General features: G+C 38.6%; 2 protein-coding genes across 2 annotated transcripts in view; both read left to right on the top strand.

Moving 5' to 3' along the window:
• il11ra (interleukin 11 receptor, alpha) overlaps nt 1-2037 on the top strand; it is a 40846-nt gene extending 38809 nt beyond the window's left edge. Inside the window, exons 11-13 of the mRNA XM_036529252.1 lie at nt 214-292; nt 1212-1279; nt 1772-2037. Coding sequence (XP_036385145.1) covers nt 214-292; nt 1212-1278 — 146 coding nt within the window. The 3' untranslated portion in view covers nt 1279; nt 1772-2037. The remainder of the gene's footprint in view (nt 1-213; nt 293-1211; nt 1280-1771) is intronic.
• Nucleotides 2038-10700: 8663 nt separating this feature from the next.
• Nucleotides 10701-26304, top strand: galt (galactose-1-phosphate uridylyltransferase). Its single transcript, XM_036529453.1, has 11 exons — nt 10701-10806; nt 13369-13538; nt 13875-13950; nt 14789-14837; nt 17295-17424; nt 18396-18452; nt 19324-19446; nt 21803-21935; nt 24067-24150; nt 24886-25040; nt 25809-26304. The coding sequence occupies exons 1-11, from the start codon at nt 10770-10772 to the stop codon at nt 25887-25889; spliced, it is 1095 nt and encodes a 364-aa protein (XP_036385346.1). The 5' UTR covers nt 10701-10769; the 3' UTR covers nt 25890-26304.
• Nucleotides 26305-27505: the final 1201 nt, after the last annotated feature.

Raw genomic sequence — 27505 nt, 5'->3', positions numbered from 1 at the left:
ACTCAATATAGTGTCAATCAAAATAAACCACTACACCTGAAGGTGGCGCTAGGTCTGAATAACATACCAGGGGAAATGTGGCACCATGTGAAGCCAAGCTGTAGAAAGGTGAACTTGAGTATACCTTTCACAGAAGCACTTATTATAAATCAATGTTTACCTCTTCCCGTAGTACTCCTTTTACATTGGTTTTGTTTCTCTGTCACTTACTAGACTACAGAAGTCTCGGAGTGTCGATTTCACTTGGCCTGTTTGCTGGGATCATCATGTCTGCCTTTATCATTCTCCTCTGGTGAGTCTCTGTCCTCAGTGGGCTGCTTTCACACCTGTACACCACTATAAAAATGTAGGCACTGACGATTATTAAACAATATTAGTATATATGTAAATAAAAGGGAGCATTCACGCACCCAGACTTTAAAGGTGATTATGTAGCTAACAACAGCTAAAAAATAGACTGAACTGTACCCTTGCATTGACTGAAACAGGAAAGCAAATGCTGACAAAATAAAGAAAAAATGAAACTACAGCTCAGGTTTTTTCCCAGCCATGTCATCAGAGCCCTACTGGTTGGTCCAGGTAGTGGTGTTAAACAGCATGTTTCTCAGAGAGGTGTGTGTTAGTCTCCCCCCGCCATTTCGCCATGGGTGTTGTCGCTGTGGGACACATGCTGTTGTGATCACTTCACCCTTGTGACTACATGTGTGCTGCGAATTCAATCAGGGCTACTACATAGAAACACAAGAATACAAGGCCTGTAGGGGGGGGAGAATATACTGCATCATAAAACAAAATATTTGGAACATGCAAAATTCCTGCTGAAATTGTTCTCGTCTGGACAAGTACTTGATAGGGGGGAAATTAAAATCACCCCTTACCCATATACCCCTGCTACAATTTAATGAAAAAGGTCCTGCAATTTTTGTATGTGTTTTTGATGAATTGACTTCTTTTAACTTATAATTGCTGATTGCCTTCTTGGCACAGATTTGCCACTAATCTTGATGTACTGTGATGATATTGGAATTCCACCTAGGAGTAGTTGCAAGCAGCTGCCATCTGGCAGTTTCATAATACCACACTGTCTGGTCAGAAGTGATTTTTTTTTTATTAATAATGTGTTGGTGCATTCAGTTTGGTTACACTAGTTGCACAAAACTGCACAAAACAAATGATTTTAAATGAATATGATTTTCTCTCTGCAATTGTAGGGTGAGACAAAGGAGACGGGATGAGGTAACTAAACAAGAACTGACCTCAATGGTGAAGATGAAGTAAGGTGAGTGAAATGAAACACTTCTGAAATATACTTGTTAGAGGAATGGCCATCAGATATTAGTTTTGACTACTAAAATCCTAAAGGGTAGGTAGTTGTTTAAGCCTTTCAAGATGAATGCAAGTGACGCAATCAGACAAATCCAAACTAGGGTTCTACTGATGTAATTTAATGATGTTCTCATGAAAACATAGTGACACATACTATAACCGACAGCCACTTAACATTTGATTAGGGGAAAATTGATGAGGATTGAAATTGAAAGTTAATTCATGAGTGGATCCTAGTTTTACATTCAGTTTAACTTCTTAGATGCTCATAATCTCCAAAGGGAAAATTCTAAGGAACTGGAGCTGCTCTTCCTTGCCCTAGAGGAATAGTTCAAGGATGTAAACAAACTAGAGTGGAATTTTACCAGTAATCTTCCTCAGATAATTGTAGATGGTAAGTTAAGTGGTTTATAATAAAGTAAGTCTTTATCCTTGTTTCTTCCAGATGCCCAGATTAGCACACTCCATGTGCAATACCCTGTTTGGGTAACCTTAAAGGGAAGCACCACCACTGCCAATAATCAGTGCTGAAATGACCCACAGTGCACCTGTTTCCTGTGCCTGCTGTTCATGGGTCTAATCACTTCACTGGACTTCAGATACCCAGAAACTGTGAACCTGACAAATCTCTGTAGCATGATCAGTGGATAAGGAAAAGGGTAACCTTCATGGAGACACACAGCAAATTGGCCTAAAGCATAAAATCCATAGAATTTTGATCTTGGTTCTTGTTTTGGGTTTTTTTTTTTTTTTTTTTTTTTTTAAACTCCAGAGATATTTTTCTGGAGAATCGTCCGCTTGTCATTTCACCATTGTGACTCCTGCTGGATTGCTGCGAAAGAATCAAGATTGCTTAGTTGACAAAAGCTAGCAGTTTGTTTGGGCATTACTGAAACAGTTTTATTTTTATATATAGCAAAGGAAAAGTAATGAAAAAATATAGTTGAAAAGAAGGCTTGCCGCAAGGCTGCTGCTATCTGTTCTCAAATGAGAAGAATAAGTTGGATAAATGAGCGGCTTGAGGACTGATAATCAACATGCCAATGGAGACTGCCACATGGATGTGAGACACGCAAACATCTTGGAGACAGAAGATTTTGTTCGGGCAACTTTGCTTACCTCTGTTCTTCAGCTCTTCCTCATCCTCACTCATGGAAGACCTTCTGTAGATGAACAGAAGTTTGCCGTCCCTCCCCATGGACAAGGGATTTAGTGTGACGCCTGAGAAATTTTTGTGATTGGTGGCAGTTAATTTTATTCATGTAAAAATTAGGAAGAAACACTTTTAAGTGTTGATTGACATTCACTGAGAATGACTGAAAGTAAATGTTGTTGTGCCTAGAGGACTAAGTGACTCTCGTTTGGCAATCTCACAGTCTGGATGTCAATCTTGTTATTTTAAAAACAGTGCTTTTGAAGTATCAACAAGATGTTAATTAGTTGAAACAATAATTTGAAAAAGCATAGGACTGCATGTTCTGCTTAAAGTCAAGGCTTTATCCAACATGTAAGCAGGGCATGTCAACCCCAGGTAAGGGTTACATGATCAGAGGATGTCATTGTAGCTCAACCCTAAAGGGGGGGTTGTGGCCACATCACTGTTGAACTACTTCACTGGATTTTAAGTGTCTGTTGGAGAGCACAACTCAAGGTAATTTAAAGACAACTTACTGATGGCACAGTTTGCATGTTTTAATTTGCCTGTCAATATGAAAAATGTTGGTTTCAATGTTCAGGGCATATTTAACAACCAAGCTGCATTCAAAGTCTGTGCACCTATGTCAGCAGTAATTTTCTCCTCTTATCCATTTTAAATTACATCTAAGAGTACTGTTTTCCTATTTAGTGAAATCTTATTGATTATGAGAGAAATTACTGACAAGTGCACAGACTGGGCAGCAACCCACATGGTGATGGCTGTCATCCACCCCATATGACTATCACCTGTGTAGGGATGTTTGATTGAATTAGTTAACTGAATTGATTGAAGTTTTAGGATGTGTCACTTCAGTTATACTAAGGATGTGCTTCCTTTGACTCCTGTCCACAAAGCACACAAGCACAGTCAAGAAATGTCATTGAGGATTTTAGAAATTTCATGACTAAATGAACTTTCTCTCAGAAAATGATGAGTATACTATCCCGTATACTGTACTATAATTATTAGAAATATGCCGTAGTCATCAGAACATTCAAACTAAATATAGTTATGACTCACTAGAATTTTCAGATGAGTTCTCTACACAAACGCATGATAAACAATTTTGTTAAATTTTACATTTATCTTGTATATTGTATGTAAACCTACAAATCAAATCATAGTTTTTATGTATATTTTTATTGTGTAAAAATACTGATATATTGAGTTTAGTACCCCAAACCTCTGTAAGATGTACACCACACAGTAATATTAAGCTTACTAAATTTTCCCCTTATTTGCATAGTGTGAAAGAGGCCACTTTTGCATCATAGAAGACATATCAACAAAACTGGCATGTCAGCAAAAAGCCAGTCATTTCATCTGTTGAGTACATTTGTATAAACTATCATAAAACCAGCATTCTCTATTTTTTTTAAGTTGGCACTGCCTTACAAATTCTGTTGCAGTGCCTCTACTATAAACAACCTCCTCAAGTATCAGCTCCTTCATATTTTCTTTTTGGCCACCTGAATGTGGGTCATGCTAAGCTGATGATTAAACTAAGACAGAAGGTACCTAGGCCTCCATTTTTGGTAATAAGCACCATCCATTGGTTTATTGAAAACCAGTCATTGTCAGGCATAAAAAATATATATTTTTGATTTGCCAGCACTGAAGAATAAGTACAAAATTGGCATTCTGCTCAGTCTTGACCATTCATTGTTTTTGTTTGTGGTCACATGCAGATGCATTGTTGATTTCATTGTGACATCTATTATGACACAGTTACCCTGTAATTTCCAATGTGTGCTCTCGCTCCTCTTCTGGAGGGTGGTGGAATAGGCCGGAAGGGTTGGTGGGGGGGAACTTGTGCTGTGAGCAGTATTTGTAGAATTGAGCCAGAGCCTCTCCTTCTTCTGGTGTGAGTTCCTGCTGTGGCCCGCTGTAGCAGTCACAGGTCGCTGTGCCACTGATCAGGTCATCCTTGGTGCCTTCCAGACCCTCATGCCAGCCCCCTGCACCTCTGTGGCCTGGACTGTCTCCTTAACAGACCAGGCCTTACTTGGATGCGGTTTTGAATCTGACATGGTGTTGTTAGACAGCTAGTTGGATGGCTTTCTTACAGGAAAAATACCAGATTTTATTGTTTTTTAGTACAACTATGTAGTGAAGCCAGTGGGGTCTGTTGTGGTCTATAGTCAGCGACTGGCCAGAGAAGCAGCTTGTGTGGTGGTAATCGCACAGGGATATGTATCACACATGCACACAATATTGTTCATATTGTTACAGTGCACATTGTGTATTCATTGAGGGTTTGGTGTTTGTGACCAAATTTCATGTTAATGTTTCCAAGAAAATCATTCTCCAGTTACGATCTGGAGTTTTTAGCTCCCTTTTTCCAAATACCACCAGAGACAAATATGCTTTTATAAATCCAAATCACAATGCTGGAAAGGGCTTGAGTTGTTACGTTAGCTAGAATCTCTCATGCATTTGACCAGACCATTAATAATATAAAAACATGTTCAATTCAGAGTGAAGTTTTGCACAATTTAACTGTTGATTGACATCATTAATGGACATTAAGAAAATGTTAAATCATATAACTCAGTTAAAACCAGGCCTGATGTTTCATTCTGTTTAGACCCACTTTTTCACACCACCTGCTTTAGGAGATTTTAACTGCTGGTAGAATTCTATTACCCCTATCCAACCATAACCCAGGAGAAGATTTTTTGGGCTCCAGCAAATAAACTAAAGTTACTCTTCTCATTCATTTTCAATAGTAACAACAGCACAGTCAATAAAAATAACAATTTTCTAGTATAAGTCATCCATGCAAGTGCCTAGTCCTGGAATGGGGAACAGAACATGAAATTACATTAAAAATAGATTAAAAATGAATGTTTATCAGAATTTTCTTGAATTTATGAATTGAACATGAATATCAATTTAAATGTGTTGGTAATAGTCTTTTTTATACAAGACTTTGACAGAACTACATTTCCTGAAAGACGTCCTTGTCATTCAGTGTTGTTTCATTTAAGTGAAAATGCTGTTGCAGTTGTGACTAAAAAACTTTGAATTGATGCTAAAGATTGCAAAATACTGTAAGTGTTTGTGCTTCGTTTGCTGCAAATGTATGCTTTCCTGTTGAATTCATTTTGAATCCAGATGAAGTAAGCACCGTTTCATGACACAAGACATGCATTTTCAATATCTATAAATTATGTTTGCGCAAATTAACAAGGTAAAGGTCGTGACATTTCTGGGATCCTGAGAAGGTCTGTGGTTAAGTGCTCTCCTTCAGTGCATGCTCAGCTCTACAGCATATGTTCAATCCCGGCTGTGTATTGAGCGGGCAGTGACCGAGAGCCCACAGTGGTGGAAGAAATTGGCTTTTTTCCACTGGGGATTGGGATGGGTTGGTTGGCCCAGGGTCCCCTTGTCTCACCACTGTCAGGAACTCTGCAACCCATCAGGTCTCCATGAGCTGCTGAGGTGATGTCAGTGGAGTAGTGCCTGCACTCCAGTGAGCACACATTCCACTGCAGTGTACTGTTATGTGCAATGCAAAAGATGCAATGCATTGGAGAATTGCATTCATCTCGCCTCAGGGTGCTTATATGGGTGCAGAGGTTGTCATGGTGAGGTGAGTAGTTGATTATACAGTTGGTCTGTTTTTAGCTGAAGAACTGTGAGACTAGTTCTGGCTTGTAAGCAAAGTTGGTTTGGTGTAATGTGGTATTGTGGGAAGCGTAGTTAAGGCTGTTATTTAGTTAGGGTGGTTATGGCAGTGTAACAGTGATGAGTCAACAGAGTACAGAGAGAAGCTACAAAGGAAAGAAGAGATTAACATTTATCTGTATGCTCAGTTGTGATGGGTCATCAAGAGCTCCGGAATGAGGATTCCTGAAAACCATCACGGTCACTTCCTGTGATTGTACAGGACCAGGCAAAATCAGGGAAAGTTACTGCATTTATTACCTGTGGCCTCATTTTTTTTTTTTGCAATACTGTTTTCAAAGCCACAGGACAGGAAACAAAAATGGCTGCCATTTTGTTAAGTTCATGTTAAGTTCACAGACAGGACACATGCAAGGAAAATGTAAAAATGTGTGTTTGAAAACAATTTAATCAAATTGAGAATTTGAGCTCGGCATTGGATAATGAATCAATATTTTGGAATTTAAAGAAAAAGGCATGTCATTTCATTTCTTCTTGTTTGGTCATTTTGGTTGAATGAAAAGTAGTATTTTTATAAGCAGACCCAGTGTGAATATATAGGCCTGAATCATATTATTTAATAGTTTATATACAGCAAGGAAATGCTGCAGCTGATACCCCAAATCCCCCAGTTGTCTTGTGTTTCACACTTTAGGGTACTCATGTAAATGAATGTTATGGGCAATTCTTGAGCTCCATGTGATGAGTTGATCTGTGGCGTCTACCTTTAACTTTGTTACTTTCATTTGCATCACTAGAACAGAAAATGAGCCCCAGTTAAATTAAAATTGTATATTGTGCTTTTGTGTACGACCATATAATGAATAAGCTGTTTTGTAACTCTTTGTTCTACTTATGTGAAATAAATGTTATCAACTTGTACGTGTTTTTATTTTTCATTTTATTTAATTATAGTGTTCAACAGTTTAACTGTACAGTGGTCCTTGTCTTCATCAGAACTTCCGCTGGTCACTTTATATAAATCATATGTTGCTCGCCGCATAACAATAAATATGTGCTTTCCAACCTAACATTCAGAATACTCTAATAATCTAGATGATCAGAACTAAATGAAAAGCAGTTCCATCTATTGTGCCCCTATCTGAGAGGACTGAGGATCATGTTAGCCAAGGCTCTTGCAGCACTGGAAAAACAATTACATGTTTAGGCCATTCTCCCTTAGCAAAAGTGCAGTTACTTGGCAGTATCAGACATGCATTAGCAACAGTGCTTGGTTGGCTAGTATGTGCTTACTGGTAGTTTCTTCAGCAGAAATCCATTCCAGTTGTCCAACTGTGAAACCGATTTGTTGTTTAAATACAGTTGTAGCAAAGCCATGTTGAAGACGTGATCTCTGTAATTAGATTATCTTAACAGTGTTATTCTCAACAAACAGTCAGTACAAGGGCAATGGAAAGTTGAAACATCAGTCTCTCTGGTTCATTTTGTTCAATGGGAGCAAAATATTGAAGACATTATCACCTGTTATTTGTTCTGGATTAAAAATAAATAAATACTCCACCTATGTCATGGTTTTTAATGCCTACCTCCAATGAGCACCCACTCCATTACAGTGGACTGTGTGACTTGTGTGGAAAAAACATCCACTGGCTTCTTTGCTCCAGCATGAGTGCAGAAGCTGTCGCAGTGGGACCAGCCTTGTGTACAACTGCTGATTCCAAAAATAGGGTTGCATAAAGGGGAAAAGGGGAAACAATGGCCAGAGAGACCACTAGGCTTTTTTGAATAGGATATGAGAACCTCTCCAGCTCAGGTGGAGTCTGTCTCTCCCCAGGCCAGGCCTCTCCCAGGGAGGCCTTGTTCCAATTATCTGTATAGCCTGCATTGTTGGATGCACACCAGACAGCCAGTCAGTGATTTAAGGACATGAGCGTGCTGGTTTTTGCCATCTATGAAAGTTGCAGTGGGACTATGGAAAATTACAGACCCACTCAATTTTAAGTCTCTGTGCATTGAAATAATTATTTTTAAGGACTTCCAATTGCCAGAGATGGATGTTATTTATGCTAGCATAAATAATTTTTTTAAATAATTTCTATTTACCTTTAACTAGCATTTTTAAGTTTGTAATGTTATCATTCAGAGTCACTGTCTCAGGAAATGCTGGGGGTGGAGGTTTGAAGAATTTACCAGCCACAGTTTATAGCCATGCTTCTGTCAGGCTATGATATTTCTTGGTTGCTCAAACTCTGCTGATGGGAATAGGGATAGGGATAGGGAATTGGCTGACTACTGCATCTGGAGTGACTAGAAGAGGAAGTCTCGTGTGTCTTCAATTTTGTAAAGCAACTCTATAATTTAGCAAATTCTGTAAACAAAAACAGGCCTACACAAGGGTGACACACAAGCAAAAAAAAAAAACTAATACAAAAAGTTGACACGCAAGCAAGAACAAGGATACATGTACTGTACAAACTGAGAGAATATGTACAAGAAGTGTCATTACAGAATTTCATCATAATGATCAAAGTGAATTCTTGAATTCTTGACACAGTCGACATCCAATTGTTTGAAGAGGTGACACACCCACACCAGCAGACTTTATTGTGTTTGGTAAATTCTGTTGAATAAGCTTCCTGATTTTACTGTGGTTAGATAATAAAGTGGATTTATGATATTTTAGTTAATTTAGTAATTAACAGGTTAGCCAACTAAATCATTATCAGTAACCCTAGTTCACTAACAGTGTTTTGTATCTCATGTTGCAGTCGCAATGTAGCTAGCTATTGATATAATTTATGAATATTTCATAGTTTTTTTTTAAAGTAGACACATCTCCATTTAACACTAGCTTTAATTTACTTTAAGGTTGCAATGAATTTTACTTTTTGTGTCTGCAATTTGAAGACCATTACTTTGTTTTTCAGTGCTTGTGTGAAAGCACTAGAGTTCTTGAAGAAGCCAGGGGCATCAACTGACAAAGCAGAATGCACTTCTGCAATCAATTTGCAAAGTGAGTAAGTAAAAATTAATATTTTAAAATGAATATTTATTAATAATTATTAATAATGAACAGGTGGAAACCCTGATCCTGACTCTGGATGACAGAACCATAGCTTATTTAATGACTACACAGTAACTGAAGCAAGCACATCATTCTGATACACATGCAACAAAGTACAAAATAGATCAATTAAAGTGGACACATAACTAGTATGTTTAGTTTTAAGTGTAGTGTGCTACAATCATACCTTATGGTAAGTAAGTAGTTTTTTACTGAAAATATCTGATACTGTTTTGGTTATATTGTCAATGTTTAGGAACAATTGTCAAACTGTCACCAATGCTGGAGATTTCCTTGAAATTCAGTAGAAGAAATTTGTGCGGGTAAAATAGTTACATATATTCTGTCTAGTAGGTTGGTATTACGATTAGTGTGTAAGTGTCTTAAGATGCCACTTTTGCAATCTTTGATACAGGTATCAGTTAAATTCATGTCACGTGATCTTAAAGACTTGAAGTCTCTAAGAGGGAAGTCAATTCTAATTAAAGGGATCAATTCACTATTAAAGCCTGTCATCATTCCCTAGAGACTACAGATCTGTCACTATTCATCTGTGCTGGTAATACATTACATTACATTACATTATTACATTGCATGCCAATGTAATGCATAACTGACATTATATGCCAGTGTAAAATAATGTAATCTATTGTTGTTAAGTAAATCCATTTCTGTGTGCCTTATTGCATTCAACAACTGTCCTACTATATTCTTTGTGCTCCTATATATAAATATAACAGGGTTTGAGACATGGCTTAGATATTATATTGTAATTTAATAGAATCACATACACTTTTATTTTATTATTTACTTTTATTTTATTATTTTATTATTTACTGTAACCTTAGTCTCCCTTCCAGTGGCATCACATCCAGATTGCGTAGTCATGTCATGCCGGAGTGGGATTCCTCCTGCAGGCTGGTATGTGTGTGCCAAACCATGTGCACAATGACACCTATGCCGCCATTTGGGCTACAGTAGACACCCAGTAACACTGTGTAAGACAAAGCTGTTACTTCAGACTCACTTGTTTTGGCTAGAGGGGGTCTTCATAAGTACATTTACACCCCCCCCCCCCCCCCCCACTTTTGTTTTGTTTTGATTTGATTCTTCCTTTACAGCCCAATATGTGTGTGCCATATGCCTTGAGTAGTGCCTGTTTCCCAATAGAAATAGAAATATTCTAAACAGTCCCTGTATATTGTAGAAGATACATATGACATTTGAAGCGTTTACTATCATGTTTGTCAGAAGCAAATGAGTGCTTTTATTTTGACGTACCTCGCGAACAGTCGCACTGTGGAAATACTCCTGGGACGCCGGTCTCGTGCAGATGGAAACTTTTATTTTGACATATTTCGCTAAAAGTCGTGACTCGGAAGTACTCGTTGTTCTTAGTGGCTTGACGCTGGTAGGTTGATCCCGAGTGAATGTATGAAAGTGGGCGGGGAACCATAGCAAACAAACTCCGGCAGAGTCTCCGGGAAGCACGAAGTCAGGAGTTATTCGCGGGGGGGCTGCCGTTATTTTTCAGTATTACTTCAGACGACAATGGATGAACAGAAGCAACTTACTTTTGATCCTGGAGGTAACGCTGGTCCACGTTATTATTCCTTTTTTTCTTCTTTTTTAGAGTAAATCAGTCTTTAACTATTGACAAAGTTGTTTGCCTTCTTGCTGATGCTAGCTGGGAAGCTACGTTCCGTAGCTTTCTAAGTTAGATATCTTGTCAACTTTTCGCTCTGAGTTTAGTAGTTACCTGACTGGCAACTATAACATAAGCATTGATTGTTTAGCTAGGGAATCATGTTCACAGCTAGTGTAATCGGGCAAAACGACTGTATTAAACCCTAGCAAGCTGGGGTAGGTAGATAACTAGCTGGTGACGTTCCGGTAAATCACGCCTAACCCGTGACAGGAACATGTTTGATCGCATTTTTCATGGCCAGCTGGCCACCAGCAATGCACAGTCTAAGACCCTGGCATCAACGTGGAGCGTCAGGTTGAGTGTGTTGCTGTGAATTTCACCAGCTTTTCATTGGTTGAAAATGTAGTTATAGCCTTTTGAGCAGTGACAGATTTATGTCTCAAACATGAAAAATGTGCATTTCTTGCTGCCTGGATCAGGGGAGAAAGTGAGCAATATTTGGTACAACATAGAAAAGATGCAGCTGTTCAAGCATACAGACTCACTGTACACAAAATCCAGTCCCCATGTATTCCTTTTTGCCTTCCTTTTTGCCAATTTGCCTTTCCCCGTGTAGTGTTGCGTGCGGCATCACCCGTGATTCTCAGTTTCTTTACTGGTATTCGTGAAATCATTACAGATATTTGCTTATGATGGCTGAAAAGTAACATCATAACAAAAATGGAAAGCACAAAATTATGTTAATTGCAAAGACTGACTTTTGTCGCATGAATCAAGAAATAGTGACTGGTCCATTTTTAAGTTATTTTGACTTACTTACTAACTTACTTGCAGGTATGATGTATGATATCAGTGTTAAATGTTATGTATACATGACAGTGTGTGGAATATGTAAAGGAAGAAAGGTTCTGTTTTACATCACATGATGCTTTTGCCGAAATTGTGAAGACACTAAGCATTAGAAAGGATTAAACGTGGTTTTGAAATCAACTCATGATTTTCATTGAATGTTCACACATTTCCTCTTATTGTTTAAAGCAGTCACATGAAAATATCTGTCAAATAATTACCAGTGAGTTTGAAATAGGTGTAAAGCCTCCATTAGAGCAAACCCTCCTTGGCCCCCTAATTTATGGCAGTGTTTTCCCATCCCTGTCCTGCTGCTTTTCATTCCGCCTGACCTCTTACTTACTTAGCTTGGGGCTGTTAGCTGAACGCTGCTCTTTATTGGAATCATGGGTGATTCTTAGTTTAATTATACGTACAACAAAATCCCCCCACAAATTGCAATATGGCACCTGTAGCAAGTGACCAATTGACTGTGAATTTGGCAGCTACATTTTTTAAGCAGGAAGTTTTCATTAACTTCTGCACAAAAATGTCACCAAATCTCAGCCCAAGTAACAGGTAAGAAAAGGAAAAAACTAAGCTTCATTCAAAATGTTGATGAAGTACATTGAAACATTGGTACTAATAGATCAACAGTGACAGCAGAAACATTAATCATTGACTTCCTGTACTGAGGAACATCAATACATATATTAACCAAGCCCTGAATCAATCTGATTTATGAATCTGATTATTTACTTTTTGGATTAATTAATTTCTTTCTTTCTATCTGTCTATCTATCTATTTATCTATCTATCTATCTGTTTATTTTCTGGATGAAATGCCCATAAATATTGATGTTCTAGATGATAAAACATTAAACAAATATTCCAATCATGGTTGATGCACTGAAGTGCCAATACACATTGTTTTTTTGCCTTCAAAGTGTATAAAACTGTTCATACCTGGATTGCAAAATGGCATAGTAATGTACCAATGCTGGTCAATACCAAATCTAGTCTAGGTTGGTCCTGATGTGAAAAAATTGATTTAAAACTGGATAAAGACTAGGCCTTTCTAATATATCAGATAATGTATTCTGTAGGTTGTATTTTGAAACATTTGGCATTCAGCCAGCTGGAGTGGACTGAGTGGAGAATCTTGAATGCTGACCAAAGAGCTCCATGTGTAAGGCAGCAGAATTTGACTAAATAGTCAAGGACTAAACCATGTAACGCTTTAAAAGTGATTGATAAAATCTTAAAGTCTAATCTTAACACCACAGGCATCCAGTATAAGGAGGCCAAGACTGGTATGGTTTGTGACCACTTACTTTTTTGGGCACCAGGTGGAAACTGTCAGTATTCTCAAAAAACATAAATGATACCATTTTAGAACCAGAGTAGATTCAAAGACTCAGTAGTTTATTTTCAAAAGTATTACCTACCTCAGATCTCTCCTCCATCTTTTCATTGTCAGTAGAGGCTCAAATTGCTTGCTCAACCACAGTCCAGTCTTAACATTAGTTTGGCAGCCCTATAGCAGTTAAACACTGGGCTAAGGTTGAAGGTATGACACCGTCACATTCATATCTGTGTGGCCATTAGTCTCTGTATATACCATGTGTACATTTCAGAATACTAATTCATTCTCTGTGTCTTTTCCCGTGTCAGAACATCAGCACTTACGTTATAACCCTCTCCGTGGCTCCTGGGTCCTGGTGTCAGCCCATCGTATGAAGCGGCCTTGGAAAGGGCAGGTGGAGAAACAGACAGAGGATAATGTTCCTCGATATGACCCCACTAATCCACTCTGTCCTGGGAATCAGAGGGCCAACAGGGAGGTAAGACATCCTTAGGCATGTTGATGATTTAGGCCTGACAAATGGAGAGAGGTCTTTGCTGATTGCTGGTCCAGATGATAGCTGAAAATATGCTTGTCACAGTCAGTAAAAAAATGAAGCTGTGTCCAGATGAATAACTCACAAATTCAAGAATATTTTGATACTGCTCTGTTTGGTTAGGTTAAGCATTATGCTGTAACAGTTAACAGTGTGTCCATCTGTTCTTTTTTTTGATATCACTCATGTAAGAACACTGCTTGAAACAGTGGAATCTAAGAGTTCAACATTTAACACACTTTTTTCTGTCTTAAGAATCATGTTTTATGTTTGTTCCAGGTGAACCCAGACTATGACAGCACCTTCCTATTTGATAATGACTTCCCTGCTCTCCAGCCAGATGCCCCAGATCCTGGTGGGTCATAGGTGATCCTCCCCCTTTAATAATTTATTCTACGGAATTAGCCGTCACTTTTATATGAATTGATTCATTGATTTATTGATTATTCATTGTCATCCCCACTGGTGAAATTTGTCTGGCATCCCACATCACCCTGAAATTTCAGTTGCTCTGATTTCTCAATCTCTTCAAAATCTGCATGGAAGGAATATGAAAAAACAAAGGTGAAAATGACCACATGCGTGTCTGTCTTCATTGTTGTTCAGTTCTACTATATATCCTGACGTTTTCGTATCCAGAATAATAGTAGCATGGACTATCATGGAGATGTTAAACACCCCAGTGTGCTTGAGAATTGGCTTTGTGTGATTTAAATAATCAGAATGACCTACTCTGCTTTTATAATTAAAATTTTGAGTGCCTCGCAGTTGGTTTCTGCAATGAGGACAAGTGGCTGTAACTGAACTCTGAATTCAGGCCGCACAGCATTACACAACCTGTTTTAAGAGATATCCACATGTGTAAAATAAGCTAGAATACCAGAAATTAAACTCTGCATAGTGATGTGCACAAAAAAGTGATCGGTACTCATGAAAGTCCACATTTAGGCTGCTAGTAATTCAGGGAGAATTGAGCAGAATCCAGAAAGGCTTGTACTTCAAACTGCAGTAGTACTGTGGTTGTCACTAATGTTTTAATATATCAATATAATCTGATTCATCAGAGGAAAAGGAGTGACCTGGAGCAGGACTCTTTATGTTACCAACTGTGCTGTGGAATGATACTCAAGTGTTTTTAAAAAGTGCAGATTAAATCTGATCTTTACTCATCCATTCCTCATTCCTTTTTACAGGTGCCGATAACCATCCTCTTTTTCAGACAAAAGCAGCCAGAGGGGTTTGGTGAGAATTTTTTTTTTTTAATGTTAATTTGCTTATTTGTTGCACTTGTATTACTGCATTGACCACATTATACATCAATACTTTGAAGACCTCTGGCGGTGTGATATCTGACATTCATTCATGTTTTACAAGCACTGCCTCAACCATGTTGACTGGTCTCCAGATGCACAGGTATCAGGTCCTTCCATAGCTATTATGTATGTGAAACTTTTTGTGGTATTTTCATTGAAATCAATTAGTTAAGCAGTACAGAGCAAAATGGATACCAAGCTTGCTACGTAGAACATGGCTAGTTATACACACAAAATTCAGTGCAAGTTTGGTAGCCAGATGTAGACAACAACAACTAGCTTGCTAGATTTCCAAAGTTTTAGACTACATTCTCTTTCTCTTTGATTCCAACAAAATCTGATTTCTCCTGAAACCACGTTGATAGCCAGTTAGTCAGCCAAAATTCAGCAGCAGTTATCTACCATAGCTGTGTGTGAATTTTCCGTTGACAAATTTTAAGTGACAGAAATAAATAATGGCCAGCGGGATATTTTTAGCATGGACATGACAATTCATTCAGTTAAAAAGCTAGCTAATTAAACTTATACCACTTATTTCACTTATTTGTTATTCCAGAGAGGAGCCAAATGCATGTGTGTGAAATCGGTATGAAAATCCATTCAGTCAGTCAGTCAGTCCCTGTAATGCTGTTTGCTTATTTTCCTGATGCTGCATGATGCTGAGTTTATTTTCTTGTCTGCTCTTTAATGTGTGGTAACTAGTGTATTTATGGCATAAAACTGAATTAATAAAAAATATAGCTAGCTAACAAAGGATGAACTTTATTAATGATTTTTTTTGGCTTCTCCACTAAATTTGCCTTACTGTTTGAGCTCAAATAATAATCTGTCTGCCAACAATCTCACCCACTACTGCAGCAAATTTCAGACCAATCAGCTGCACAGCCATACTGTTGATTGCCATTAGTATGACCATTTAGTATTAGTACAACAGTAATACACTTTTTCAGCCGATTTTATGAATGGTATCAAAATGGTTTCATTCCTCTAGGGATAGGTTGGTCAAGGTCTCCCCATGTCCCCACTCCTAGGCGCCCCGCAATTCATCAATTACCTGCAAGTTGCTTGGTTGACGTCGGTTGAGCAGTGCCCTTTAGCACTCCTGCACAATATTTTTGTTGAGCCTAGTATACAGTTGCCACATCCAAAAGTAGTGTTGCATAGGGGGGGAAATGAGCAGTATTGCTGGAGTCAAGCATGTAGGACATTTTTCTGGCAGAATCAGAGCAACACCATAGCTGGTAGGACCTCTTGCCTCCCAACAAGACCTGAAAATCAGAAATGGATTTTTTTTTAATTATTATTTTCTTACAACTTTTTTCTATTCTTACAACTGAGTAAGAAAAAGTGGCAGGAGACAGGAAGCATAAATTATACCAGAAAGAGAAGGAAGATGTGTAGGGGTTGCAGTTATGAAAGAGAGACAGAAAAAAGTTAGGGGAGACACCGTGAAGCTGGAGGTGGCATAGCTCTCCATGAAGACAAGGTCTATTTGGCTGCTGACCTTGTGGGTGGATGGAGACCACATCGAGGTGAGGTCCATGAGTGGAGCAGCGGTATGAAGCCAGCCATTTGGGAGTCATCTATGTGGAAACCTCTTTGTAGGATGATGTAGTGGTGCCACATAGTCACAAGTGAAGTATATTGGAAAGTCAAAGCTACGTCATCGAAATCTAAGGTTTTCAATTTTAGGCAAAATAATTTTAACATGGCAAGAAAATAAATCTTATCAGCTTCGTCTGGGTAACTCTTCTGGACAGTAAGACTGAAAATGAAATTTGGTGTGAATTCAAATAAATTATTCTCCTGCAGAATAACTTAATTCCAAAAATACCTACAAATAAGTTGGCCACTGCTGTACAAAAATTTACATACATTTTTTACAAAATTGTTTTTAACAAAATACATAAATCAGGCAACTCCTACCTGCTACTACCTGCTAATGTTAAAAAGAAGAGACCAAAAGGTCTTTTGAGAAGAAAGGTGTGAAAGATGTGTTTTTCCAACATTGTACCATGCACAATAATGAGTAAAATTTCAGTAACTGAATGATACCAGAAAAAGACAGATGAAGAGGAAGTTTGGTGCATGGGAAAAGGGAAGGAATTTTTTGTCAGCATTTGTCAGCAACTGTCAGCATTTTTATGGCCTAATGCTGGCTATTTTGTGTTGTAAATGGCCAAACCCCTCTTGCGGTTGTCTTTTCCTTTAGTGCCATGTTGAAAGTCAGACCTCAAATGTTTTCTCGGTAACAAAGTGTTATTCAACTTGAATTTTCAGTATGGTCATATTGATGTTTCCCTTGCACTTTCACTCAGGTGTTATAACTTTATTTTCGCCATTTGTATTTCACTGTGCTGACTCTTAACCACCTTTTGTCTCTAAGTAAGGTAATGTGTTTCCACCCCTGGTCTGATGTCACTCTACCCTTGATGGAGCTTGGTGAGATCAGGAAAGTGATTGACAAATGGGCGGAGCTGATTGAGGAGCTGGGGCGCACTTACCCCTGGGTGCAGGTGATTCTGAAGTGGAATTAAATCTAAAGTAGCTGAAAGACTGCCTCTTGCTTATTAAAACCATTAGACTCAATGGCAGCATCTCACTTTGAAGTAGCTTGTACATAATCAAAATTAAATCAAAAGCCTTATGGTCAGCATATAAATAGAAAAGTATAAGTAACTTGGTGGTTATTGCTATTATGACAATTTTAAAATTCATGAATTTATTTATTTATACTGCATTAAAAACGTCATCAACCAAAGCTAGAATACGGGATCACAATGCTGTATTAGTTACCAAAGTCAAGCCTGGGGTTTATTGCACTCATTTGTGAGCAGTTTAGCAAGCTTGTTTCCTCTTAAAATATTCTGACTGTTTTGATACGTTGCAATTAAATGTACATTTCTCTTTATTGACATTGACTGTTTATTGACACAACTTGTGTGTGTGGAAGAGCAACATGCTAGCAAACTAGCATGGTTAGCTTGTTAGCTACAGTAGCCAGACATTGTGGCCAAGCACACTGTGATTGATCAATTGTTATATAATTATGTAACTGTTGTATATTATCATAACAAAACGTACAAAATGCAATTTAATTAGATTTCTAAGACTATGAATGAGCTAAAAGAATATGAATGAGTTAAAATAATGTTCTTTGTTTTTCATGGTAGTGCCATTGGATTGGACCATGGTTTTAATTTGGTTATACTTTTAACTAAATATTGTACTATTATTATCAATCTAATCTTGACATTTTATTTAAAAGGACAGTCCATGAGTAAATTCTTTGAGAATTTGAAAGAATATTGAATATTTGGAAGAGTTAAAAATGAGATTTTAGGAGAAATTTGGTTTTGCTTGTTTCCTGAACTATATTCAAGCTCTAGTGTCTAAACAGGCCATTTCCTCTACAAAGGACAGCTATAGATGTATGTTGGTCCCTGTTCTCTCTCAGGAAACAAACTCAGTTCCATCTGTTTTTCAGATATTTGAGAATAAAGGTGCCATGATGGGATGTTCTAACCCCCACCCTCACTGCCAGGTATGTCAGCTGCCTCTGTTGCATCCACAAGTCTTACACTGTATGATATATTTTAACTGGTGAATGTGCTTGCTGATAGATTGAGATGGAATGGCTCCAGAATTAATATTTTCCAGGGTCAGTCTCTAATCATCTGGATGCACTTTTTCATTGGCACTATTAGTTGTAATTATGAAAATCTGAGTTAAAATAAATTTCATATTAACAGCTGTGTAAACTCCCATTAGGGACCTTTGTGGTGCAAGAATGATGGACCAATGTGAGTTTTTATGCTGGTGCTTAAGGGGAAAAAAGCATCTGGTTTTGAATATGGTATTTCCTGATAATTACCAAAGCATCTAGTGGGTAAAATATCTTGGGAAAAAGGGAAAAATGCTAGCATGGATGACAGATGACAGAAAAAGAACAGTGCTTTTGTATCAATGAAAAGCATTGCTTTCTTTAGTCTTACAAAAGTCTCACAAAACAATGCAAGAAATGTAGCTGAGAAATTGGGCATTCCATTGTCTAAGACCTTTCCAAAATTTTAAGACCTTGAGGATTATGGAGAATGAAATAGGCCAAAACTAATATTAACTGGCAAGGCAGCTTTGAAAGCTACACAGCCACAATGATCACAAAGACACACACACACACACAAATTATTAGTCATAATTTAGTAAAGAATATTGACCATAGCCAGTAAGGTGCATGATGGCTTTAAAATGATTAACAAGCCATTGGTTATTTTATTTAAAAAATAATTACCACTCTGTACATTAGAATTTATTTTGATGTTCTTGTTTATTTCCCATACGTTGCTTAAGATTGTATGCATTGCATTGTATGAGACAATCAAAGAAATTTCCATTCTGTTCCTGTGCTCTTCTAGGTATGGGCCAGCAACTTCCTCCCCAATGAGCCAAGCCTTGCTGACCGTTTCCAGAGGGAGTATTTCAAGGAGCATGGAGAGGTCATGCTGGTGCAGTATGCCAGGCTGGAGACTGAGAGACAGGTACAGTCCTGTAGCAGCATTGGGAATTTTCAGATTCACCTGTGTACATTAACGTGTTGAGTCCCATGTTCAGACTCTTTATTTTATACCTGCTTCTAGTAATTTACAATATGATCCATGTTTAGATGTACATAAATGTGATATGATAACATTACATAAGTGCTGCTTGTCTTAAATTGTACAGAGATCATTGTAATAAACTGAATGCTTTCTAGTATGTCACTGCATATCAGACCTTGGTCTGATCAAAAAAATTAGCTCTGCTGTCATGATAATGCATATGGTAAGTACTAGGGGTGGACGGTATAAGTGGTGTAGAAAGTACACTGGTATGAAGTGGCCCCACGGTTTGGATTTTGACTATATAGCTATCATGAAAAGACATGATACTAAGCTTTATCTACATATACAAATCTGTGCTGACCTGACAGTGATTAGCCTAATCTTTTCTGAAGCATTAAAATATTGTTGTCCAGGACACCGTGAGCCCGGCGGCTGTATAGCCTACGGGACACTGTGAGTTTGCGCTGCTGTCAGGCAGGCACCCATTCTCTCTCGCTCACACACACACAAACACAAAGCAGTAGCCTAACCACACAAAATGTAGCCTACATATAATGATGTGACAAAACCCTTCAGAACCCCTATGTCCCCCTATAATGGCCACCCATTAAAAGTCTATCTGCTTATTTTCTTTTAATAATAATGTGTTATTCTCTTGTCATTACTCTTAAATTATGCTATTCATTGTGTGTGCTATCAGTTGATTATATTGTATAATAAAGATGGATCGGACGTCCTCACAGGCCAAGTGCTAGGGATGAGGGGAAATGTGTGTGCATGCAGGTGAACATGGCGCTGATCTAGGGCTGAGCTAATTGCAAACTGTCACGATTCTTAGCTGCTGGAATAAGCTTTTTTTGTGGATTATTCTCGGTTGGAAGATGTGGGTGGTTGCAAAAGGATTGCTTTCTTTTCGTTCGTTGGAGTGGTGAGATTGCAGGTTGCTCCTTTTTGAACCGCGGCTTCTCACTCCATCTTCGTCATAAACTTAGATTGCCATCTTGATTAACTTTATTCGTATTTGAACTATTTCTATTGTTTGCTGGACACTAAGACTCTCATAATTTGGGGGTTTTGGAGTATTTTGTCACGTTTAACACCAAAATAGATATTTATAATATAACGTCGGCTTGTGTGTAGACTAAAGTTGAATGTGCGCACGTCCGCCGAGACGTGATTAATTCAATATTCAATTCAATACTCCTTGGGGCTATATTATCATATATATATATATAATATATATAATATGTATATATAAAATTACCAACATCTAAGTAGATTGTATGCCTATACAAATCAGCTACCTATCACCTGGTAGCGCGATTTTCTAAGTCCTGTAACCTGTAACACCCCCCTCCCCTTGCTTTTATCTCCCTTCGGATCTACACTGATCTCATACGTGGCCTGTCTGGAATCCAATTGATGGAAATCCGTCGTAGCGATGGAGAACTTAAATCCCTGAGTCATTTTTTATTTTCACTTTTTGCAGCTTGATTTTATTGTTTTTCAGAGATGAAAGTTACTTGAGAAAAGGTTTTGTATTTTTTTCTATTTATTATTGCAGTTTTGCACAATAAGTGTTCTTAAAATACCTCTGTACTATGTGAAATATGTCCTAGTAATACAGTTAAGAGTACAGTAATAGCTGGCATGCAGTTGCCATACCAGTGCTTTACCCCTTCAGAAGCATTTACATTCAAATTTTAAGAAAAACGAATGTACCGTGATATATACCATTACCGTACCTGCTTCAAATTATACCATGATATAAATTTTAGGCTGTACCGCCCAGCCCTAGTAAGTACAAATTAAAAATTTTGACAGTCATCTACACATTAAGACCATGACAGAAGTTAACATATTTGTGAAAAGTGTCTGAGGTGTAATTTGAAAATGAGAGGAAAAACTTGACGAAATGGTAAACATTTTAAATTGTACTCCATAAGTACTCCATAATGCTTACTGGACCTGATTCATCAAAATGTTGGTAGAAACAAGCGAATTTTGTATGAAAAATTCAGATCAAATTCATGATATTTGGAGAAACACCCAATTTCATTTTTACCTTTGTTTGACACAACATATTCTGTTTACTGTTATCTCTGTGTTTCTCTCAGGAATTACTGGTTTGCTGTCTTGTTGGTGTATCAGGGCTTTAGCCTCAATGGTTTTCCCATCAAGAATAGAAATGGCCGTGTGGAACTATGGAGGTGGGGAAGCAGCAATGGTTGTGTGTTGACTCAAGAACAGTCTGTGTCCTGTAACATGTGATTTCCTCTGCTTCTTTCACCAGCAACGTGTGGTGGTGGAGAATGAGCACTGGTTGGTGGTGGTACCATACTGGGCCACCTGGCCCTTCCAGACACTCTTACTTCCTCGGAGGCATGTGCTGCGACTGTCTGACCTCACCACAAAGGAAAGAGAGGGTAAGGATTAGTTTGTCTTTAATACTGATGGCTTACTACAAAAGACATCAGAACATGTCTTATTATAACTTATTCAGATATTATGCAGCATAATTGTACAGTATATAAAGTATAGAGATAAGTGAGTCTTCATTCAAAAGGTCACTGTTAGGTTGGCCTTGAAACGAGTGCTGCCACAAAAAGAGGGACACTTCAGCGACCATTGTCTGATGTTGGACACCAACTCCTGCAAAAAAAGAGAAGAAAGACCTTTGCTATAATGGAGCCCTATTTAAATGTTGCTTGTGGTGATTACCTTGTTTAATTTAGTAGAAAAGGAAAGGGACGGTCAAAAGAGACAGAAGACCTGAGCCAGCTTGATGTTGGGATAGATTTTTTCTGTTATCTCACTTATTTCAAGCAGTTATCTCATTTACTAGTATCATAGATTGCAGGTGACAAGTTAATTTGGTTGTTGAATAAAGAACTACATTTTCTTGTAGTACTTTTGAGAGTATCCAGAGTACTTTTGAATCCATCAAGTGTCATTCTGAACCACAGTTTAAAGTGCACTGTGCTTTTCAGAGTTATTTATGTGTCCATGTGACCTACTCTGGCTCATTGACATATATATGCTAATAGAGAGGATGCACTCAGCCTAAGTGATGAAAATGCCCTCAGGCAGGGTGACGTCCCCAGTTACAGCTTCTGGCTGGACTTTTCTACCTCATTCCGCAGAGTGGCCTTGTGCAGCACTGCACTTTATTGTGGGAGGCCAGGCTTTGGTTCTGTGCTGACGCATAAGCTTGCCAGCTCTGCTGCACACACCCTACTCACCATAATATGATGCCTCAGTCATATTACATGAAAACACTGTGTACTGAGGTCTGGTATCTGGCAAACATCTCTGGTCTCTCTCTTCAGTGACGTGGCTGAACCTACTGCATATATAGACTCAAGGCCTCAGTGCCAGTTCTTTCATATATCCAGCAACAGAGCCACTTTTCCTACAGCATGATGACAACTTGATGAACTCTGAGCTCACTAGCTAGCTAAATAGCTTCACTGTTGACTGCATTTGGCAAACAGCTAATTATCACATAATGGTGACAATGCATTGCTCTGTCATGGCAGCAGACAGGGCAAAGGTAAGCCACTCAAATAATGCATGTCAATATGAAGCCAAGATACACTACACAGTTTACGTGATGTGATCTCACACAAACTGGACAAGCACTGTTCCAATGCAAACCTACACAGTCTTTCCTGCATTCTGTCACATAACCTGTTTTTTTCCTTGTACCATCTGAAGAGAACAACATCTTTCAATATTCAAGCCACATCCAAGGGTAAAGTCTGGTACAGAACTGGGATACTACCAATAATAACTGATAGAAATATGATGTCTTCAAATTATTGTTTTCACTGCAAGAAATGATATGTGCAGTAGGGAAGAGATCATGATCAGTTGTATTAGGATTCTAGTCATGATTTCTGAACAGCTGTACTGTAAGACACCAAGACATGGCTATACCCATGACAACAACTGCTGTTGTTTCTTTGTGGCACTTCAGACATATGGTCTAGAAATGTGGCCAACATATCTGATGCTTCTGCTGTGATTTCCCTTAACAGTCAAAAAGGGCTATACATATTTACAGATATTGCTACCATGTAACTATAGCCACAGGCCTTTCTGTATGTTCTGATAAAAATTGGCAGTTGAAAAATTGGTTAAGTGAAGTTACAAGCAACGCCGAGTAAAGCACAGACATATATCACTGCTATAGTACCTTAGTGTCATTGCATCACATGGAGAATATCTTGCACTCTGTCAGTTTTCCACATCTGAGACTTGAATGTGATACATAATCACACTGCACCTAGGTAATGTTGAGGTATAACACACTGTGAGTGTAATACTGCCTGTGTGCAAATCTTTCTCTCTCAGAAGCGATTTACACTTATGTGTAAATCGCTGTGCCTGTGTCATAGACTGAGGGATTGGCAAATTTCTTTCTGTCATGGGTAGAACATTCTACAGAGTGCATTCATGACTGCATGGTTACAAAACATTTGAATCTAACACATGCTAGAGTAAATTCACATCAGTTCTTCCTGGTTTAAATTTTTGTTTGTTATTTTCTTGCAGATCTGGCATCCATAATGAAAAGACTCCTGACTAAATATGACAACCTGTTTGAGACGTCCTTTCCATACTCTATGGGATGGCATGGTAAGAGACATCTATAACAAAAATTCTTCACATTTGAAGAATTACTGCCATTCGAAGCATTGGTATCAATATGACAACTACAACTTACAACTAATAATTTTTTCCCCACATTACTTCCTCAACACCGAACAGGCACTATTCCAGAATGAATGAATTGCTACCTGAAACTACCTTATTCTTTCTAGTAATTTGGCCCTATGGTTTATTTTAGCTTGTGACAAGAATGTGTTCACCCCAGTGTTCTGTGTGGAAAGCTAGGGGACTGTCTGATCATGGCCATGGGCACAGACCCTTTGTAAGGCAGGACCCGTTTGTAAAAAAGATCATGAAAAAAACATTAGACCACTTTCCTTCTGTCTGAAAGCAATTTGATTTTATTAAATAATTAGATGGCCGGTACATTGAAATGAATAGGTCAATGAGGATAGATGGAAGAACATCGAGACCACAAAGACACAGTGGTTATCGTTGTACGAAGCCCTGGATGTGGCATGACTCTTTGTCCAGTCGAGGTATACCGCTTGCGGACATATTTGGCAAAGTGACTAGAGTAACATATTTGAACTTCATGTTTGACAGTGTTACTGTCTCACAAACTGCTGAACTGCTGCTGTAAAAATACATTTTGTACTTATAAAGCATAAAAACGTAAGAAGTATTAGGATTCGATTAGAGCACCTGCTCATGAATGTGTGATAATGATATGTTATTACAATGCATGCTTACTTTCCTTAGGGGCACCCACGGGACCCCACCTCCAGGAGGAAATGGGCCACTGGCAGCTCCACGCCCACTACTACCCCCCTCTACTGCGCTCAGCCACTGTGCGCAAGTTCATGGTGGGGTATGAGATGCTGGCAATGGAGCAGAGGGATCTCACACCTGAGCAGGTAAGTATCTGGGCAAATTGTATCACATAGATGCTCTTTCTCTCATGGCTTGATATCGCATTGTTCACAGTTGCAAGGTGAGTGTTGGGTGGTCCGCTCAGAGACAGAAGGCAGCTGTTATTGTGCATTTTAACTGGTGGCATAGTTGTGTTTCCCATACACCAAATATAGGCTCGTTGTTGCCTGAAAAACTTATCACTTATGTAATCAGCTTTCACCTTTCATATACTATGTGTAGAGCACATTCAGAATAAATTAGATATTAGACCGGTTTTAACAAATATTAAGGTCCATTCCTTCACTGAAAAACAATAGGATTTAACCCATAGCCTAACTTAACCTGACAAAATCATTCGTGTCATTCTTGTGCTTTGAAACTTAAAATCACAATGCATTGCGTGGGCTTTCCCACTGATTTCCTGCTGATATTCCTTGCCCGAACCCTGTGGATGCTGCAACACGTACTCTCATCAGTTTTCATGTTTTGATTGGCAGCAGTTCTTTGCAATTAAAATCCAATTACAAAATATGTAAGGGAGTAAGGAGTTTTCCAGTAACCTTGAACTGCTCAGTTGGAAAATTGTCCAAAGCTGTGCTGATACTAGTATTTTCTGATGAGTTGGCACGCCCCTAGTAAATGAGTTTAACATGTGGCATTGGCAGGGCCGCCAGCCCTCAGACACACAAGTTAGCTGTGCAAGTGGAGGCTCACTGCTGCTTCTGCAGTTTTTTCATCTTCTCTGTCACCAAATATTATTTGATTCACAGGCAGCAGAGCGCTTGAGAAACCTTCCAGAGGAGCACTACAAAGCCAGAACTAGAAGAGGAGATGGAGGGAAGGCAGTGTGAGATGTACTCTTCCTTGAGAATTTGTCGGTTTTACCCTGGTCTGCTGTTGGTTATAATAACTGCTAAACGTAAGTTTTAAAGTGTGGTTGATTTAGGGGAATTTGGAGTGAATTGCATTGGAATATGTCATTTATACCGATCACAGGTAAAGTTTCAGAATGAGACTGAACTGGACAGAATATAGTGAATCACAAGAATATTTCTTCCTAACTCCAGGGAGACATTGTGCAGCTGTGTGAAACAGTTGGAATTGGATTGGACCTGGGTTTCAGTCATGAGTGGGATGCTACTGTTGTACTCAATAAACTATTACACTGAACATACCACTTACCACAAACATACCACTCTCGGGAGCATAAAATGTAACTGTGACCTTAGATAGGGACTTTTGTCTTGCAAAATAAACATAATACATGACTGCATTGGCATTGTGTGAACTCATTTTCAGTTAGAGAATAATGCTGCAATGTTGGCAAGTATAAATAAACTCATAAATTATTTAAAACCTATACTAGGTGGGAAACCACCATTTTATATCCAATGAAGTAGGTTTACCAAAAGTACCAAATGTTACATATAAATCATTCACAATCTGCATTAAAGATTTGATTTAACCCACCATTATCCTTCTTTTTAACAACAGTTCAGATTGCCCTTAATTTTCTTTGACTGTTTTATTGATCCCTCTGAAATGAAATGCCTGTGATGGTTATCTGAATGACTGGGTTGTGCATAGTGACTGCTTGTAAATTATGAATGAGACTGTTCAGTTGTGCTAGGAGGTGCAGGAGTTGGTGTTGTGTGGGCGCTGTGGAAACCAGCCGGTGTTGGAGGTGTGGGGGTCTGCACTGTGGCTGTGCTGGTGCTGTGAGGTTACGACACAGACATGTGGAAGCACATTATGCTGAATATACTCCTATTTGACAGTAAGGAAAAAGAAAAACAGCCAGGTCAGGCAGATGACTTAAAGGACTGACTCAGCCTCTTTTCATGCAGGGTCATTGAGGATAACAAGTATAAAAACTATCACAATTTATTCATTCTGTAATTACTATGTTATGACTAGTTCCAAAAAACAACTGCTGAAAATAGCTGTAAAAGGAGATACACTATATGGACAAAAGTATTGTAATGACATTGTATCCAAATACATATACTTTAATATGGAGTTGGTCCCCCTTTTGCAGCTATAACAGCTTCCACTCTTCTTGGAAGGCTTTCCACAAGAGTTTGGAGTGTTTCTGTAGGAATTTGTGCCCATTCATTCTGTAGAGCATTTATGAGGTCAGGCACTGATGTTGGATGAGAAGGCCTGGCTCGCAATCTCCGTTCCAGTTCATCCCAAAGGTGCTCAGTGGAGTTGAGGTCAGGGCTCTGTGTGGGCCAGTCAAGTTCTTCCACACCCAACTCATCAGCTTCTAGGAACCAACAGCGAACATGTGTTTCCAAAAATGCCGCCTTGCGGGTCTCAGGGACGCAAACTGCAAATACAAAGAACTTAGCACTCCGGTTGTAGTAGCCCCCCAGCAAACCCTGGGTCCCAGCTAAAACAAAGTGTTTTTGAATGAAAAAAAATAGTTGAGCCCCCAACCAATCAAATACTGCTAACCGGTCTC

This window comes from Megalops cyprinoides, chromosome 5 (genome assembly GCF_013368585.1).
Source record: "Megalops cyprinoides isolate fMegCyp1 chromosome 5, fMegCyp1.pri, whole genome shotgun sequence".
NCBI lineage: Eukaryota > Metazoa > Chordata > Actinopteri > Elopiformes > Megalopidae > Megalops > Megalops cyprinoides.
This window is presented reverse-complemented; position numbering and strand designations above follow the sequence as displayed.

Bases quoted from the DNA above. Each gene is read 5' to 3' on its own strand.
- galt (XM_036529453.1), top strand. From the start codon at position 10,770: ATGGATGAACAGAAGCAACTTACTTTTGATCCTGGAG. The intron at 10,807-13,368 runs GTAACGCTGGTC...TTCCCGTGTCAG, and splicing joins ACTTACTTTTGATCCTGGAG to AACATCAGCACTTACGTTAT. The intron at 13,539-13,874 runs GTAAGACATCCT...TGTTTGTTCCAG, and splicing joins ATCAGAGGGCCAACAGGGAG to GTGAACCCAGACTATGACAG.